The sequence below is a fragment of the Leptosomus discolor genome, unplaced genomic scaffold (genome assembly GCF_034619465.1).
Source record: "Leptosomus discolor isolate bLepDis1 unplaced genomic scaffold, bLepDis1.hap2 HAP2_SCAFFOLD_30, whole genome shotgun sequence".
Taxonomy (NCBI): Eukaryota; Metazoa; Chordata; class Aves; order Leptosomiformes; family Leptosomidae; genus Leptosomus; species Leptosomus discolor.
Window position 1 is genome coordinate 31,396 of NW_028237788.1, and position 17,449 is coordinate 48,844.

At 53.6% G+C, this 17,449-nt stretch overlaps 1 protein-coding gene across 1 annotated transcript; it reads right to left on the reverse strand.

The window, feature by feature from the left end:
* Positions 1-719: 719 nt before the first annotated feature.
* On the reverse strand, positions 720-10,672 carry LOC147412799 (ubiquitin recognition factor in ER-associated degradation protein 1-like). The gene is made up of 15 exons (XM_086481011.1): positions 10,420-10,672; positions 9,910-9,949; positions 7,888-8,021; positions 6,762-6,862; positions 6,506-6,698; positions 5,722-5,754; positions 4,773-4,894; positions 4,344-4,474; positions 3,913-3,985; positions 3,305-3,373; positions 2,719-2,784; positions 2,357-2,404; positions 1,880-1,962; positions 1,192-1,273; positions 720-794 (listed from the first exon to the last, which is right to left on the reverse strand). Exons 1-15 carry the CDS (start codon positions 10,670-10,672, stop codon positions 720-722), a joined length of 1,503 nt encoding a protein of 500 aa, XP_086337137.1.
* Positions 10,673-17,449: the final 6,777 nt, after the last annotated feature.

A 17,449-nucleotide genomic window follows, 5' to 3' on the forward strand; every position in this document is an offset into this window, starting at 1 on the left:
GCCTTCCCATGGCCCCCCAGGACCAGCCGCTCCAGACCCCTGGGTCTGACGCTCCCAAAAACCCTCCTGGTGGACGTGCCCAGTAGCCACTGAGGCACGGACCCATCTGAGGGGAAAGCTGAGCCCAAGACCCCTTTACTCCACAGGGACACCCCCTTGTACCCCCCCGAGATACTATAATTAGCAACAAACCTCTTTTTATCCCCCACTGAGCCGCTTTCTTTCATCCCAAACTGATTTATACCCTCCTGCAAGGCCTCCTCACCGTGGTGTTCCCACAGCTTCTCGCCCACCAACGCTGGCTCCTTCCACAGGTCGTTCCTGACTTGACTCCTACCCAGAAAGCTTCCCAGAAATTGTGGCAAAACAGAGAGAAAGGGAGGAAAATATCCAGCGTAGAGCTACCCGAGACTGTCATCGCTCAGGGGCTAAGAGAGGAGGACGTCGCCCTGTTGGGGAAGGTAGAACTCGTTGGGGTTGCTGCTCAGGTTTGGCTGAGAGCTGCTCTCTCTCTTGAAAAACACACGCAAAGAATTTTTCAGAATTCCCAGAACTTCATTCTCCACTGAAAATTCCGACGGTTTGACAGCGCCGGGGTTCAGTGTGAAGCGAATAAGCAGGGAAAGGGTGCCTGTGTTGCCAAAAACCAGTCTCTCCTCTCAACTGCAACAATCCACACGCTGCAATTGTTCTTCCTGACTGACCGAAGGTGCCACAAGTCAGGGCTTTCCTCCCGTTTCTTCCAGAGAATGGCCTTCTCCCATAAAGGGGGTAAAGTGGCTGCCGGATTTCTCCTGGAAAAAGGAAAGAGGGGAAGGAAGATGGTTACCTCTGTGCTCGCTGCTGGGGCAGGATGAACGCTGAGCGACCATTGGAAGGAACAATTGTTCCATCAGAGCAGCCACTGACCGGAGACATTTCACGTCCTTAATCTGGGTAATCACTGCTTTCTCCCCGAAACTAAAAGACGAGCGTTTTGGTGACATTTCAGCCACGTGAAAGAGGTTTCCATTAGCAAGCAAGGACACCGGAGGTGGCTTTCACCTCACTCCAGTCACTTGGTGACTACTCCCACTTTTTAAGAGAAGGGTGCTGTGAAAAACCAAGTGTGGAGAGAGGAACCACAAACGCGGGCAATAGTCCTCATGTCCTAATTCTGTGCAAAACTGGGAGGGATCCAACTCAATTTACCTCTTGGTCTTTCTGAACCGGCGGGTGTGAGTTTCTGTTGAAGGTGATTTTGCCGATCTTGAAGTCGCGGTTGGGGATTCCTCTGGAAAAGCAGCATAAAAGTACGATGAAAGGAGAAATTTTGTACCTCCCATCCACCTGAACGAAGCGAGGCCTATTCTGTGTCAGTCAGAATTGTACCATCGCTGGCTGCGAATTTTCATCCCCAAGTAATTCTAGATGGAAACTATGGAATTATTTCCTAAAGGGAGGCATACATGGCACGGAGGAAATCATCAGCTCCTGGACCTGCTGTAGAAGCTTGGTTTCCACGTTGCCTGTGGTCTCCACAGGGCCACGGACGTGCTTTTCCACCAGGGTTCAAGATTTCCCGTGACACCACGTTTCGCTTTGGGAAACGGGCAGGGCTCCCTCCAGCCCACCAGACTCGGCGAGCCTGCTGCCTCTCCCCACGTGTCTTCCCCAGAACCGGAGTTGACTGAGAGAGTTTTGGCAACGTCGACTTAGGATCTGCACCTTCAGCAGTCAGGGATGTCACAGTCAAGTCTAGAAGACCAGACTTGCTTTTCTAAACGCCAAATTAGGAGGAAAACACCTTGTTTATATTGCAGGAGCAGGAAAAAAAAGGGAAAACCTCCACTCAAATGCTGAACCTTCGCTTGCTGACAAGGGAACGAGATGGACCAACCTTCGAACGGCTCCTGGTTTAGCTGCTGATGGCTCAACACCTTCCTTCTTGCTGTCTAGCCTGTACCCAGGACCGGAGAATGCCTGTGTGCACAGAACGAGGTTTAATTTAATTGAAAGCAAGCTGCACAGGGCTGCTCTATTCTGTAAAAGCTTGCTATCCATTTTATTCAATTCTTTGGTTCAGCAGTTTTCTTTCTGGCGTGTCAAAGAAGCCGCTGACCCCTGGGGGTGTGGATGTTTCCATCGCCTGGTTCTCGCCTGCCCCTCAAACGACAGCAAGTCGTGCCCTTCCTGGCCGTGAGCAAAACAAAACACGGGCAGAGACTCGCCAGCGAAGCGAGGAGCCCCTCTAAGATCAAGTATTTTGCAGTTTATATGAGTACTTTGCAGTTTCTACGAGTATTTCGCAGTTGTTTGGAGCAGCTTTCCCTCACCCTTGCACATCATGGGAAAACGGCAGAGATGGGGGACTTACGTGAAAGCCTGCATCACTTGCATGTCTGCTGGAGTTTCCTTCAGCGTCCTGTGAGGGGAAAAAAGTGACTTCCTCGTGTTCCTGGTGCGATGTGCAGAACACACAAGAACAGTTCCACGTGTTTCTGACCAAATAAAACTTTAGAATAATTCTGTGCAAAATTAGAATAATTATCTTTCTGAAATCAGCTGTTGGTACACAACCACCTCCTCAGTAACACAGGAAAAAGCATCCGGTAAGGAAAGGTCAGCCTTAAGAAATCGTTTCAGGCAAAAATAAACGATGTTGGAGCTCCCCGTTCCCTCACAAGCAAGGCTGGTTGTCTAGAGGATGCGTTTGTGGAGAGCAGAAGCTTAACTTACTGTGGTCTCTTCCTGTTGTGCGCTTCCCTCTGGTTCTTTGGGCCCCACGGGAGCAACAAAATCCACCTGTTTATAGAAGCAGCGTGAAAATAAGCATGAACGATATTTTTCTTTGGATTGTAAGGTTTAGAGCACTGTTTCTCCAAACTCCACCAACTATCACTCCGTTTTGATCAAGAAAGAACTGACGTCTGCCTGTTAAATATTTTAACTTAAAAGTGAAAAGACTAAATCTCCCAGGAATGAGCCTTAGCACAGAAGTGGGACAGAGCCGTGAACCAGCACCCCGCAATTCTTTGAACCAAGAAAAGGCTGCTCTATCAAACTCAGATTCTAAAACACCTTGAGGACAAACACGGCCCCCGAGGCATGACAGTCACCTGAGGGGACATGAAGTGCAGCTCAGGACCACAGCCGTGGTCACAAAGGCACACGGGGTTCTCTCAAACGAGTCCTCTTCCCCGTCCCATCTGACTTGACCTTTCCTGCCCCGTCCTCAGAGGTGCCCGGTGGGCGATGCTGTCACTGACTAAGATGCCCTCTCCTTTGGGGAGGACACAGGCTTTCCATGTCAGCTTGAACTTACCTCGAGATCACAGTCTGTGATGGACACGGCCTTCTCTGGTTTGGTCTCCATCACCTGAAGCTCATAGATCTGAAAGAGCAGTGAATATTTCAAGACGGCCCATGAAAGAGCTCAGCTTGTAGAAGAAAAGCATGGCAAAACCTTTCCCTTCGGACAGCTTCAAGAAAATTGAAGGAAGTGCTCCCCTTACTCGAGGACTGGATACTACAGGACCTCCACAGAACATGACAGCAAAGATTTTTTTACCCTAGACAAAAGATTACTTTATGGTGGAATGAGGGAACCCGCCTTTTACTGTACCTTGCTGCGCTCTGACTGTACCTTAATCTGTGTTTTTGAAAGCAAATTACAAATGTAGGATAAAAGTGAAAAAGAGCTTGTAAGAACATCAGCAGCACAAATGTGTGTTTTCTCATGAGTCAACAACCGGCCTAAACATCATCTGTGTTGATTGTTTTAGCATCGACATCGAAGAGCTGAGCTGAGTCTGCAGCCCCAACGGATCCAGTGGGCACAACACTCACCCATAGAATCGCTTCTCAAGATGTAGCCGGGGTACTTGTGCAGTCACAACTGACTGTACGGTGTCTATATCTAATATACTGTACCTTTTCGTTGTACTTGATGGCAATAACATCCCCCGTAGTGAGACAAGGGTAGTTTCTCAAGGCGTTTTCTAATCTTGGGAGGATGTTAAGATGAAACGTTTGTCTTCGATGCAACACCAAAGCTTTAAAGCTACTGTGTCATTAAAACCCTGATCCTTGGTCCCTCAAAGGTGGTTTAGAACCTTTTAGTAAACCTTAGGGTGTTTAAGTTTTTCTAGAGAACACTCAAACCCATTGGACTTTCAAGATTCACGCTTCTGCCCTCCAGGTGACGCTTTGTGCCAGCAGTTGGCGTCATCTCTGTACGTAAGCCCTCCATCCTTCCAGGAGTTACTGGAGGAGTGTGAGCCACGCCTGAAGAGTGAGCTCTGCCTCGTCCTTCCATTCAGGAGAAAACTTGTGCCCCACTCCGTAGCCGGTAGGAAGGATACACAGCTTTGACGCTGGTGATGGAAAGAAAATCTGGGCTCTGGGGCTGAAATGTGGTGGAAGTACCCACGGGAAGACGGACGCTCTCCACTTGTACCAGGCCTCCCTCTTCCAGCAACAAGTTCTGCATCATCTGCGAGAGTGAAAACAAGGACACAAACCACGATCAACGAGATCTCTTTCCTTATTTTCGCTGGGGCCACCGCCTCCCCTGAAACGCACCAGTCGGCCAAGTTTTCTTTTCAGGAATAACGGCCTTCAGAAGCAGTCTGCTTCACTTACGGAGTTAAACTGGGGGAAGGAAACCTGGCTGAAAGCTGTGAACGTGACTAGCGAAGACAGGCCTGGCCAGGACACCTCCCACCTCTTTAATACCAAACTGGCAACTCATTTGACCTGCTCTTCGGGTTTGGACATGGGAGACAACTCACCCAGGGCGGAAGGTAGCAGACACTCTCCTCAGCCTCAAATCCCAACACTCCACAGTGCGTCGCTCGGTCCGCCTTGGTGTTTGTGAGCCGGAACAGCATCGGGCAGGGGATGTCAAGTTGGACTGGGGAGAAAGGAGACAAAAACGTTACTTGTTGACAAGCCACTACTGCGTTCCTGAAGTTTGAATTTGGAGATTGAACATGAGCCAGTGAACGGGCCAGGCTACAGCAGAGGATTCCCCTCCTGCCATCATTGCAGCTCCTCAAGACTATGAACCCTGGAGAGAACGCGGACGCACGAATGCTGTCATCGCACCGAGAGCTCTAAATGCCTCTCCAGCGTTTCCCCAAGCTCAGAGATAAGCAGGCAGTGGGTGTTAGCAGAGGAATCTGTTGCTCTTCTGTCCTTGTGCTATTATCAGTTACCTCCTACCTCATGGGCTTTAACAGGCCCCGCCTCTTTGAAAATCAAATCCCGCCTAAACTGTTTCCTCAAGGAAATTCTATTCAGGTTAGAACTGGAGGGGGGGGAAAAACCTCCTTGATTAAAAAGGCCAATAAAACCATTTATACTATTGATTTGGTTATCTTTTTTTCCCATTTCAAAGTTAATTATCACAAATTCTGTTTTCAAAACAAAATTGGTTCCGGACAAGGGCGTCCAGCACCAGCAGGTTATGATTAAGAATTTACTACATGAATGGTAACCGTTGTATTGAGCTCTTAATAGTTACTAAGGACGATTCATGCCTCGGGTAGCCCAACACTTCAGATGTCTGTACTTGAAGACAGACAATCCCCATGAATTCTGACAGACAAAATAGTTCCATAACACATTTTTTGAACTAATTAGTCTCATAGTCTCTGTTTAAGTCAGAGTTTAGTAGGTAACTAAAATACTGTGGTATTTGCTTAAGCCTTTGCTCATGCAAATAAAATATTCACTTACTGAGTTGATCCAAAGCAGACAGTGGCATCATTACTGCAGAAATGAGGAAGAATGTAAGGTTAGGAAAAATAGGATCGTCCAAAGAGTACATAACACACAGGTTTATAATTCCTTTTTCTAAAATTTCTTCTGAAACAAAAAAGGAGATTCTAACATCTCCTGGAAACTTGTTTTTTGAGCCACAGATTTCAGGATAACCAGTCCTGACAAATAGACCTGCTCGCATGGAGATTTCAGAATTTAATCAGAAAAAAAAAAGAACAAGAAGACAAGGTTTTACAATACCGAGTACGAACGAAAATGTTTCCTAAAGGCAATTTTGTTTGTTTGGGCTTATAAGCGCTCTTAAATCAACACCAACTCAAAACTACGTAGCGTTAGTCTGACAGCTTGAAAATTCTGTTGGGTGATGGATTCTCTTTGCTCAAACTTAGTGAGGTACAGCAAGGAGGGGAAAAACATCCTTAATCATAAATTCCCATGGCTCCTAACAGGCCTAAGGTTTTAACAGGAGACTTTAAAAAAGAAGAATGTCTTCTTCTAACGCTCCTAAACCAGGACTCACGTGGCAGGTTTTGTAACCACGCACTAACGCGGTAAACCCGTCCTCTTTTGTCCTCAAAGCCACCCCCAAACACTCTGCCAGCTCTGGCCACAAAGCCAGCAGGATGTTTCCGGGCAGTTCAACGACGTTCCCCCAGCCTTGCCCAAAATCTGTCCTGCTCCGTGTCACCCACAAATGTTCTTCCAACAGGTTGTGAGTCAAAATGAAGCCCGCACGTACTCTTCCCGCCGTTCTCCACGTTGGAGCTGGCGTGAGGCCCAGGAAGCACGAATGTGGAGAAGCAGCAGTACTGGGACGAGAACTGGTGGAAGAACACAAAGAGGAGAGTGTGTGAATAGGTGTCTGCCGCCGAGCAAGGTGTCGCGGCGCTCACCGGGGTCTTCCCAAGCTCAGCCAAAACCGCGCTGAGGAGCTGTCAGGTTGATGTCCCTGTCAGCGGAGGGAGATGACACCCCCGGCCAGGGGGGTCTCGCACCTGCTGACGTGGCGACGGCTGCGGAGGGCTGCTCTGGTTGCTCGGCCCTTCTCCAGGCTCCTCGTGCTGCTGCGGCCGCTCCAGCCTCCGCCGGGGACTCACTGAAATGGCAAAGCAAACCCTTCAGCGGCTGCACAAGGAGCAGCGGCGGCAGCCAAAGCCAGTGCGGTGCCTCTGCCTAAAAAAATCCCAAATTTAGGATTTTAGGATACTGCTTAGAAATCCCTTTACTGTTCCCATCTTGATTTGAATATCAAGAATTCTAATTAGTGGATATTAATAGGAGAAACTAATGATTACTTTGGGAAAATAAGTCTCAAATGGGATAAACGATCAAATATAAAATAAAATCTGTATTGCCAATGCTGCTAGCATACCCCTGTAAAGTCCCAGAGCTAAGGTATTCATTAACCAATGATCTGTTAGTGGTTAGAAACAAGGACAGTGTGTTGTAGTCCAAGATGTCTGCTGGACAGGATTTATGATGGTGCCCATTGTGTATAATCTTTGAATCATGAGGAAAGCAGGTACGAGTCAAGAGCCTACGAGCCAAGGACATGTTCCTTGACCAAACATGGTCAATTTGAGGAGCGGTCGAGACCTCCGACTCATGGGCCACCTACCCAAATGATACCCCCTACTCACAAGGGAACAGTAGAAGACTACGACAGAGGCTGCGCGCTAATTTGCATCAGGAGCGAGAGAAGAAGAACCAATCATCGAGAGGATGATAATGAATATGCATTGATGATATTTCACTGATATATCATTGATACATATCAATGATGACTGAATATGTACGAATTGAATATATAAATACTTGTTGATTGCAACGTGCAGGCGGCCATTATGGGGAAGGATCCCACATCCCTGCTGCGCATCGTTAATAAACGACGTCTCTACTGGTCTGTGTGTGGAGAAGTTTTTCTTCTCCAGATTTGCAACACCTCCAGCCGAGCAACCCCTGGGACCAGCGCCCCACACGTGTCGCAGCTCCCGTTTCCCAACCCCACTGGCAAAGGCCCGGCATGGGTTGGGCTGTTGGCCCCCGCTGCCCTGCGAAGGAGGGACGGCCGCTCTTCTACGGGCCCTAGGCGCCCGGGGAGGGGGGATGCTTTGCACTCACCTTTTTCCGCGCGAGCCCGGCGCTTCCTTTTGCTCGGGGGAGGTCCCACAGGGGGGGACGGTGACTTCTTGCGACGTCCAGACCTCAGCTGCATCACAGCAACAGAGATGGGGCGGCGCTGGTGCAGTCGCAGGCTGTCACAGAATCAGACCATGGTGGGGGTTGGAAGGGACCACTGGAGATCATCTAGTCCAACCCTCCCTGCTAAACCCCCTTACAGCAGGTTGCACAGGAGTGTGTCCAGGCAGCGTTTTGAGTGTCTCCAGGGAAGGAGACTCCACAACCTCCCTGGGCAGCCTGTTCCAGTGCTCTTGTCACCCTTAACGTTCAGGTTGAACTTCTTCTGCTCCAGTTTTTTGCCCGTTGCCCCTTGCCCGGTCACTGGGCACCACCAAAAAGAGCCCGGCCCCATCCCCTTGACACCCACCCTTGAGATATTTCCAAGCGTTGATGAGGTCCCCTCTCAGTCTTTTCTTCTTCAGGCTGAAGAGCCCCAGGTCTCGGTCCTCCGCTGCCTGTGGCAAACACACCACTGAGTTGGGGGGCAGCCGTGCGGGCAGATGAGTCCAGCTCATGCCATGACGTCACAAACGCCCCGGCTGTGACAGACAGACATTCCGGAACCCTGTGGTGGCCATGGGGATGGCCAATGGGGGTAACTGGGCCATGGCAAGGCCTGTCACTCCTGTCAACAGTTTCCTTACAGATGAGAACTGGAAAACGCAGCAGCTTTCGGGCTGTGCCAGCAGTCACAGGGAGGCTGGAGCAGCCTTCATCCTCCTGGGTCCCATCAGGGCTCTGGCCACAGGCTTCAGAGCCAGCTCTGTACCCCCGCCGTGACCGGTGGAGCAGGGTGAGCAGGGGTATTTGTGGCCAAACTGTGGATGGACTGGTGTGGTGGGTTGACCCTGGCCAAAATGCCACTTGCCCACCAAAGCCACTCTATCACTCCCCCTCCTTAACTGGACAGGGGAGAGGGAAAAAAACATAACAACAGGCTTGTGGGGTTGAGATCAGGACAGGGACATCACTCGGCATTTACCATCATGGGCAAAACAGACTTGACTCCAGGAAAATGTAATTTATTACCAATTAACTCAGAGAGGGGTAATGAGAAATAAAACCAAATCTTAAAACATCTTCCCCCCACCCTTCCCTCCTTTCCTGGGCTTAACTTTGATCCCGATTTCTCTCCCTCCTCCGCGCCGAGTGGCGCAGGGGGAAACAGGGAATGGAGGTTGTGGTCAGTTCATCACTCTGTTGTTTTCTGCTGCTCCTTCCTCCTCCGGGGGAGGACTCCTCACACGTTTCCCCTGCTCCAATGTGGGTTCCAGTCTCACGGGAGAAAGTCCTCCATGACTTCTCCAGTGTGAGTCCTCCCACGGGTTCAGTTCTTCATGAACTGCTCCAACGTGGGTCTCCTCCATGGGGTGCTGTCCTTCAGGAACCAACCGCTCCAGCGTGAGCCCTCCTCACAGGGTCACCAGCAGCAAACCTGCTCCAACGTGGGCGTCTCTCTCTCCACGGGCCACAGGTCCTGCCAGGAGCCTGCTCCGGTGCAGGCTTCCCACGGGGTCACAGCCTCCTTCAGGCATCCACCTACTCTGGCCTGGGGTCCTCCACGGGGTGTAGGCAGTCATCTGCTCCACTGCCCATGGGCTACAGGGGGACAGCCTGCCTCACCGTGGTCTTCACCACAGGCCGCAGGAGAAACGCTGCTCTGGCACCTGAAACATCTCCTCCCCCTCCTTCTTCACTGACCTTGGTGTCTGCAGAATGTTTCTCTCCCATACTCTCACTCCTCACTCGCTCCAATTCCTGCTGCGCAACGCCTTTTTCCCTCTCTTAAACACGCTCTCCCCGAGGCGCTGCCACCATCGCTGATGGGCTCGGCCTTGGCCAGCGGCGGGTCCATCTTACCGCCGGCTGGCATTGGCTATATCTGCCATAGGGGAAACTTCTAGCAGCTTCGTACAGAAGCCACCCCTGTAACCCCTGCTACCAAAACACACACACACAAACCTGTTACAGTCATTTAAAATGCCCTTTGTTGGAACAAACACTGCGCACAACGAGACAATCACTGGACTGGGTTCCGTCCCTCAGATGTTGGGAACACTGAGGTCACAGCACCATGAGAGGTGGTGGTGCAGCAGGCTGTGCAGATCCCACCCACAGAAGGATTATCCCATTTTGCTCCTGGGAGCTCTTTAAGTGTTTTCTGACAGGGAAAACCATTCTGGTCATAGTTTCCACTGCTTTAAGCTGAGCTGTTCCCTTGGGGTGTTGTAACGGCAGTTTCAGGTCAAGGTCAGCACATGAGATTGGCCTCATCACCAGTAGCTTCCTGCAGACTTTTCTGTTTCCTTCTCAGCCAGGGAGGGTGACATGGGAAGCACTGAACAGTCCTCAAGCCAGCCCGAGGACTGCATTCACTGCTTCTGCCAACGGTCCCTGCAGGCTGCGTTCAGAGACATCATCCCTTAACCAAAAATCCCCGGTGCTGGGGGACTGCCCCGACGGGGGCCTCACCCTGCACCTGGAACAAGCCAGACCCAGAAAGGCTTTGGATTGATTTGGAGTTCTTTTGCTGTGGCAGCGAGGCAAAGGCGGGCTCCAGAGCCAAGCGTGGTGGGACCTGAGGAAGGGCGCGGTTGTCTTGAGACTTTGAGGCCTTTGCACAGAGCTTGTCCCCGCTGGCGGGGACACTGCTCATGCTCAAGACGAAGGTCTGGCAACCCTTGTTGTTGTGCTTGTCCATCCCCCACCCCCCCTCCCCCGCCATGGCCCCCCAAGGTCTGTCCCTGTCCCAGGTGCTGCGTGCTGCTTTCTGGGTCTGGCTGTGTCTGTCCTGGCTCCCGTGCCAAAGGGCTCCTTCCCCTGGGGAAGGGAAGGGGATAGGGGAGTCACCCCCAGCCATTGCGTGCCCCTGACTTGCTGCCCTTCAGGCTGGCGGCCTCTGATTTGGGGCCGAGCAGGGCTTTTGCACCCCTTGGGTGCCCTTTCCCAGTGCCCCCTGCAGTCCCTCGCCCTCCCACACAGGCACGGAGCCGTTCTGGAGAAATGGCATTTAATGGCAACAGAGCAGAAGTGTCATGAAATCTCCTCTAATATAACAGCACGCCACTTACCACCATAACCTGTCCCCCGCCACGGCCACCTCAGCCCTGCTGTGGCTCTAATTTTCCCTTGTCAGATGACATCTGGCTACCAGAATCTTGTGATTTCTGCGTCAGTTTGGCGAGGGGCTCCTCCGTGGCGAGGGACTCTTCCGTGGCGAGGGGCTCTTCCATCGCTTCTTCGCCTGCTTTTCTAGCCCACGAGGCTGGGACGTTCCAGGCTGCGGTGGGGGCAGGTCCGTCCCCATGTTGCAGCACAGCTCCCAGGTCTCCCTCCCAACAGTGGTGGGCTCAGCAGAGTGGCTGAGGAGGATGTCGCTGCTTGGGGGCATGTTGCTGCCCACAGGAGGCCCCACTGGGGTGGCCATGTCAGACATCTTGAGGCTTTCAAACTCCTCACCATGTCCCTGACGGTGGTGGGCTCAGCAGAGTGGTTGAGGAGGATGTTGCTGCTTGGGGGCATGTTGCTGCCCGCAGGAGCCCCCGCTGGGGTGGCCGTGTTGGAGATAGTGAGGCTTTCAAACCTCCTCACGATGTTCCTGACAGTGGTGGGCTCTCCTTCTTTGGCTTGCCCAGCCGTGGCTCCTCCTCTTTCTGCCAGGCCGGAGAGCAAAGAGGGTGGTCGCTCGAGAGGCACGTCTGCCTGACGTACCATCTCCACCTTTACGCCGCGGTGCCCAGGCTCATCTGAACACAGCTCTGGAAAGCAAAGGCATGAGGGATGACACGTGTTGGGCTTGGTTGAGCTTTAAAAGTCGTGACTCTGCCCAATGATTCAGCAGGACAAACTACGTGCCAAGAATGTGCAGCAGAAGGACTCCTGTGAAGTAAACCGGCCAAAACCTACACCCCAGCTGAAGAGGGACATTGTTTGGATCTGTCGGCCCTCTGATGCCGTGTGCTCCGCAACCCCTGCTGCCCTCCTCGTGAGGGACTCATGGCAGATGTTGTCACTGTGGCTGAAATGGACATGAAAACCATCACAGCATGCTACCTGTCTGCACATAGGCGTGCTCTCTGCCATCCTCGGGCTTCAGCGCTTTTGACTCCAGCTGCACCTGTGCTGGCTGCGTGGCCAGGTCTGTCCCCTGGACTTCTCTGTGCCTTTGAGTCTGAGGACCCTGATGTGGGCTCACCTACACAGGCGGGAGGAAAAAAAAATCCTTCCCAGGTTCCTTTCCGTATCTCAGTGGTGCTCCTTCTCCCCAAAGGTCAATGATGACGATCGCCCTTAACCCCACGAACTTGCAGTTTGGGGCCCTGACCCTGAGGAGGGAGTGGTGGGCTCTGTGCCCCACAGGGCTGTTTGCTCCAAAGGCTTGTGCTGCCCCCTTTGGGGTGACACTGGCCTCGGGACCTGCCCCACAGGACACCGCCCCAGCACCCTTCTCGGCTGCTCTGTGATCCAGAAAAGCCGCAGCCGAGCACAAGTCATCTGCGTGGTGCACAGGGGACACAGGCTGCCCGTCTGTGCTCTCCACCCCTGCACTGGCAATTTCTGCCCAAACGCCATCAGGGAGAAAGGGGCCTGAGTCTTGATGGCTTCCCACCCCGGAAAAGCTTACTCTTCTAAGGCCTCTCCCACCCATACACACCGCCAAGGTTGGAGAAATGGAGCCACTGCTTACTTTTGCCTGGCACCGATGGTCTTGTCAGTTAACATCACCAGCTGGAGAAGAGAAGAAAGGCCAAGTGAGAGAAACTCCTCTGATGGCCTATGCTAGAAAGCAGAGTCCCTCTCCTGACCCGTCTGGAACACCGAGGACACTTACAGTTTTACAGAAGCCCAAGACCATCACGAGGAGATTCATCAAGGGCAGTGCGGTCACTCGCGTCTCCTGGGCTCCGCTCCTTTGCCTGCGCACAGGAAATGGACAAAGGAAGAGCTCTGTGTCACTGAACCTGGCTTTGCTCTTTCCCCTGTCAGCTCGTCCCGCACCATTTGCGTCAAACCGGCCGAAAAAGAAGTGCAGGCACAGAAGGAGCAAGCGGTGACAGCCGGCTCGTCTTGGCCTTACTTTACCAAGGCAAGGCTGAGAACCCGGCCAGTGCTGCCCCGCAGCTGCCCCAGCAGCACATGTACCTCTCCCCCAGCTCTCGAGCTGCCTTTCAGCTGCAGCCACGGCATCCCACCCACTGCCACGCTGACGCCAGAGGTCTGCTTCTCCAGCGGGGCTTACCTGAGGATGGCATCCAGCCAGAGCTCTTTCATCTCTTGCGAGCTGCAGAAGAGAGAAGAACAAGTGTCACGCCCTGCTGCCACCAACTGGGTGCAATGCTGCATGCCGCACAGGGGAAAGCCCCGACCGCTGGGATCAGGTTCACCTCTCAAGGGGTGATGTGTTCTTCTAGCAGAAGCAGAAGACATCAGGCTGATGCCTCTGCTTCCCCCCATTCCCTAAGGGCCCCTTTCCCTGCCTGCAGCAGTGCCTCAGTCCCAGCAGCTGGAGTACATGGACAGCAGGGCTGTCCTCCCCGCATCATCCAGGAAGGGGGCTGGAGCCGAGCCCTGGGACCTCGTGCCACTCTGACACCAGGAAGACCTAGCCAAAAAGCTGTTCCTCCCTTCTTCTTGGGCCTTCCCAAAAAGAGGCTCCCACTGTGCCCGAGAGCTTAGGGACTGACAGGGGCCGAGCAGGGGCAGTAGGATCAATCGTCTTTCTGTTCTCTTTGCGCAGAAGAAGAACGTCAAAGCCAAGAAGGGTCTGCTCGCCACCGAGCCTCGTCTCTCCAGGAGTCCCTTTTGATCCTGCAGCTCTACAGCCTTTGGGATGACCCTGAGCTGAGGAGCACCGTTGCAGACACGGGGCTTCTCCAGAGCGGGGAACGACAGCCCAGCTCTGCCAGAACTGCACCTGGGCTTTCCTGGGACGGAAGGGGGTCGGTCGACTCTGTCTGCACACACGCACGCCCCGCACCCAGCCCACGCTTGGCCTCAGCCCTTTGACAGTGCACGCCTCGGGCACGGGCTGTTTCCAGAGGGGAGAGGGTCAGATCCAAACACAACCTGGTCACGCTGCAAAAGCAAAGCGGTGCCCCTGCTGTCCCTCCCCACCCCCTGACGTGAGCCCGAGGAGCCAGCTGGAGTCTGAAGGGGAGCACTGGGCCAGGCAGCCCAACGCCTGTGCCACACGTCACCGCAACTCACCCAAAAGTGACCGTGCGGAAGCTGCCGGGCCAGACGAGGATGAGGGTACTGCTGCAGTCCAGGCCCAATGCTGCGTCTTCTTCTGCACACCCGCACGCCGCCTTCTCGCTGCACAGCACCCACAGCTCACTGAGGTGCACCCTGTGCTTCAGTCAGAAGATGCTGCCACATCTGCAGCCAGGAAGAGCAGAGGTTGATGGTGAGGTTGCCTTCTGGGGGCACACTATGATAGTCCCCCTTGGGAGAGCCACTGCGCCCAGGCCGAGCCCTGGGAAGGGCGGCCCAGAGCGTCAGGTCGCACAAATCGGCGACATCCCCGCTGCCGGGGAGACATCCTGACTCTTACAGCGCTGGTTTCTGACCCTACCGAGGAAGCCTCCCTGGGACTTTCTCGGCCATCGGACCAAAGGCAAGCCTGGGAGGGCTTTGTCAGATGTCTCCTGAGGGCTGGCGTTGGAGGCAGGAGTTGGGAAGAGTGAGCACCGGCCTCTTCTCTTCTTACCTGAGCTTGGCAATAGCAAGGGAGTCTTGGAAAAACAGGACATGTCTCCTTGTTCTCCCACGCCGAGTCACCTCCACGCACTCGCAGCGGAGGAGCTCGGGATGCTGTCGGGACATGAGGGCATCTGGCTGGCTGCCACTAGAGCCGCCCCTGCAAAGGACGCAGTGGCAGGCATCGGGCACACGGATCTGCCGGGAACCATCCGTGCCTGGTTGCCACAGAGAAGGAGGGGGCTCGAGCTGGGAGAAGCAGCAGTTCAGCTGGCCCATCGTGCCATGGCCAGGCAGATGCTTGTGCTGGGGCAGAGCTCAGCAAGGGGAAGAGCAAGGCCCTGCACAGCCTTCTGAGGCTGGGAAGTGATGTCCCCATGCCAGGGCAGTGCTGCTATTCTCAGAGCCCATGTCTCCCCAGCACTGCCTGTGCCATCACAGCGCCGCACTGAGAGACACTGGTGACCGTGGGCGGGGTGGTTGTGATGGCACAACGCATCACAATGGCACTTTGCAATGCATGCCCCCCTGTGCATTGTGAGGTCACAGCCACCCCACCCAGGGCGGGGCGACACAGTGGGCATCAGGGTTTGGGGGGGCACAAGGAGCTGCTCCTGCTCCAATGGCTTTTCCCACACTGCCAGTAAACCAAAGGAACGGCATCCAGGCTACGGGTCCTGAGCATGGCTGGCAGCTGCTGGCAGGGGCCACCTCGGAGCCACGACAGGCACTTCAGGCCTGGCCCCCTAGCTGAGCAAAGGCCTTCTGGAAGGCAGCCCTTAGACATTGCGTCTCCTGCTGCCACCTCCGCGCTGCACGTGGTGTTGTTCCGTCCTTCCGTCTGGTCCGCTGGGCTGGATCCAGGGCACACGCCAGGCTCGGAGGGACTCTTGGGGGTGAGGATTAGTGGGTAACAGCCTGCATTTCCTGCGCCAAACAGGCGGTGGACAGGCAATCCTCAGCAGCAAGGTGCTGACAGCTGTGGTTAAGGAAGACACAGTATCAGTGAGCCAAGGTCGCAGGCAAGCACGCCAGTCAGCCCAACGGTCCCACCAAACCTGTTAAGACTCCCCCAGACCCCAGCGCCTTTGGTGCTGCAGTCCGTTTCTCTGCTTGGGCTGGGTCACACACCGCCTGTCCCAGGGCACAAGCGTCGCACCACAGGCCCAGACTCCTGTAAGGCAGCACCTGACATGTTGTGTTGATGTAGGAGGCATGGCCTCAGGTTCCTTTGGAGCAACCTGAAGTCCCAGGTGTGAGACGCTGGGTACTGAATCACCGTGAGTCGGCAGAATGTAGTGGAGGTTGACTTGAATGAGAGCACAGGCTGAACAGTGCACTTTTCTTGCGCAGATGAGTATAAATCTGGCACCTAGAATCCTCTGTTTTGAGGATGAGAACTTCAGCCACTAGACAGGGCGACAGGCCTGGATCTCTCTCTCCTCCCGAGGCAGGGACACCTCTTTGGTAAGGCTTGTGCCTCCGACTTTGTGGGATGTTACCTGCGAAAATGCTGCTAACAAAAGTGCTGTGTTACTAACTCGAGCTCTATTTTTGCAGGAAGTGTATTTATCAACAGCAATTCCAAACTTGTGACATCTGTCGCCTCAACAAATTACCTATTTTTGCAACTTTGCGAATCTGTCCCATGGGAAGTCATAGGCAGGATGGTGAAACAGGCAAATGCTGGCTCTAAGAAGCAGCCACACACATATAATCCTTAGTCAGGTCAGCATCGCCCAAGTCTGGGCCTAGGGTTGGATCTAACCGTTCTCTTTGAAGGAGTCTGGAGAGTAAGGGGGTCCTCTCTGAACCTCCTGAAGAAACAGGAGGTCTTCCGTTACCCCTTTCACTTCTCTCCGTCCTCAGACATAAACTGTTGACCAAGCCTGGCACTAAGGGTGGATCGAGCTGCACCTAGGCTCCTCTCTGAGAAGGAGTTTAGAGAGCAATGGGGTCCACTCTGAACCTCGTGACTCAACAGCAGGGTTTCCTTGTTCTCTGTATTCTTAGACATATACCGTTGACCAGTTCAATGGGAGGGCCTCCCTCGGCAACATATCAACCTCGTTCCCCTTTTATGCCACACCAGGTAGCAGCCCCAGACTCTTCCAAGGTAGCTCTCTCCCTGAGGGGTTTTGTAGACGTTCAAGGCAGGTCCATGTGTTCTGGCTCCCCGTGACTACTCCCAGGCAGCTCCCAGAGACATTTGGCCTCCTCTGGAGACAACTGAAGTCCGACTGTCAGCCCCAGACTCCTCAAAAATAGCACCCCGCGGAATTTGGTCCATGTAGGAGGCAGGTCCATAGCCTCTAGCTCCCCGACACTCCTCCCATGCCTCTCTTTGATCATCTTCCTCCCTTGTTCAGTGGCTCTTGGTAGCAGGGCTGTGGTGCATGGGTGTGGGCTCTGCATGGTCTTTCTGTCGTTGGTGCAGCCAGGGCACGCTGGGGATCACGCGATTCATGTATCCCCCAGAGGTGCAGCCTCCAGCCTGCATGGCCCAAAGCTACTGCAATTGTGTCACCCTAGAGGAACACTAATGACATCTCCCTGCACCGGTGACCCTTTCTGCCTGCAGGCACCTGCAGGGACAGGGAGGGACAGGGACAGGACAGTTGCGGGGACAGAGATGGGGATGTGGCCCCTACAGGGATGACATGGGGGAAAGGGATAGGGTCAGGTGCGGAGACGGGAGTTGGAGAATCCACAAAAGACTCAATATGAGTTATATCAGGAAACTCGTTTTATTGTGCAGATGCACCTTCTTATATAGCATAATTTTCCAAAGTCATCATGACTT

Bases quoted from the DNA above. Each gene is read 5' to 3' on its own strand.
- LOC147412799 (XM_086481011.1), bottom strand. From the start codon at position 10,672: ATGGCGGGGGAGGGGGGGTGGGGGATGGACAAGCACAACAACAAGGGT. The intron at 8,022-9,909 runs GTTTGTGTGTGT...ATTCTGTGACAG, and splicing joins ATTTTAAATGACTGTAACAG to CCTGCGACTGCACCAGCGCC. The intron at 6,699-6,761 runs GTGCGAGACCCC...TCAACCTGACAG, and splicing joins AGCCGTCGCCACGTCAGCAG to CTCCTCAGCGCGGTTTTGGC.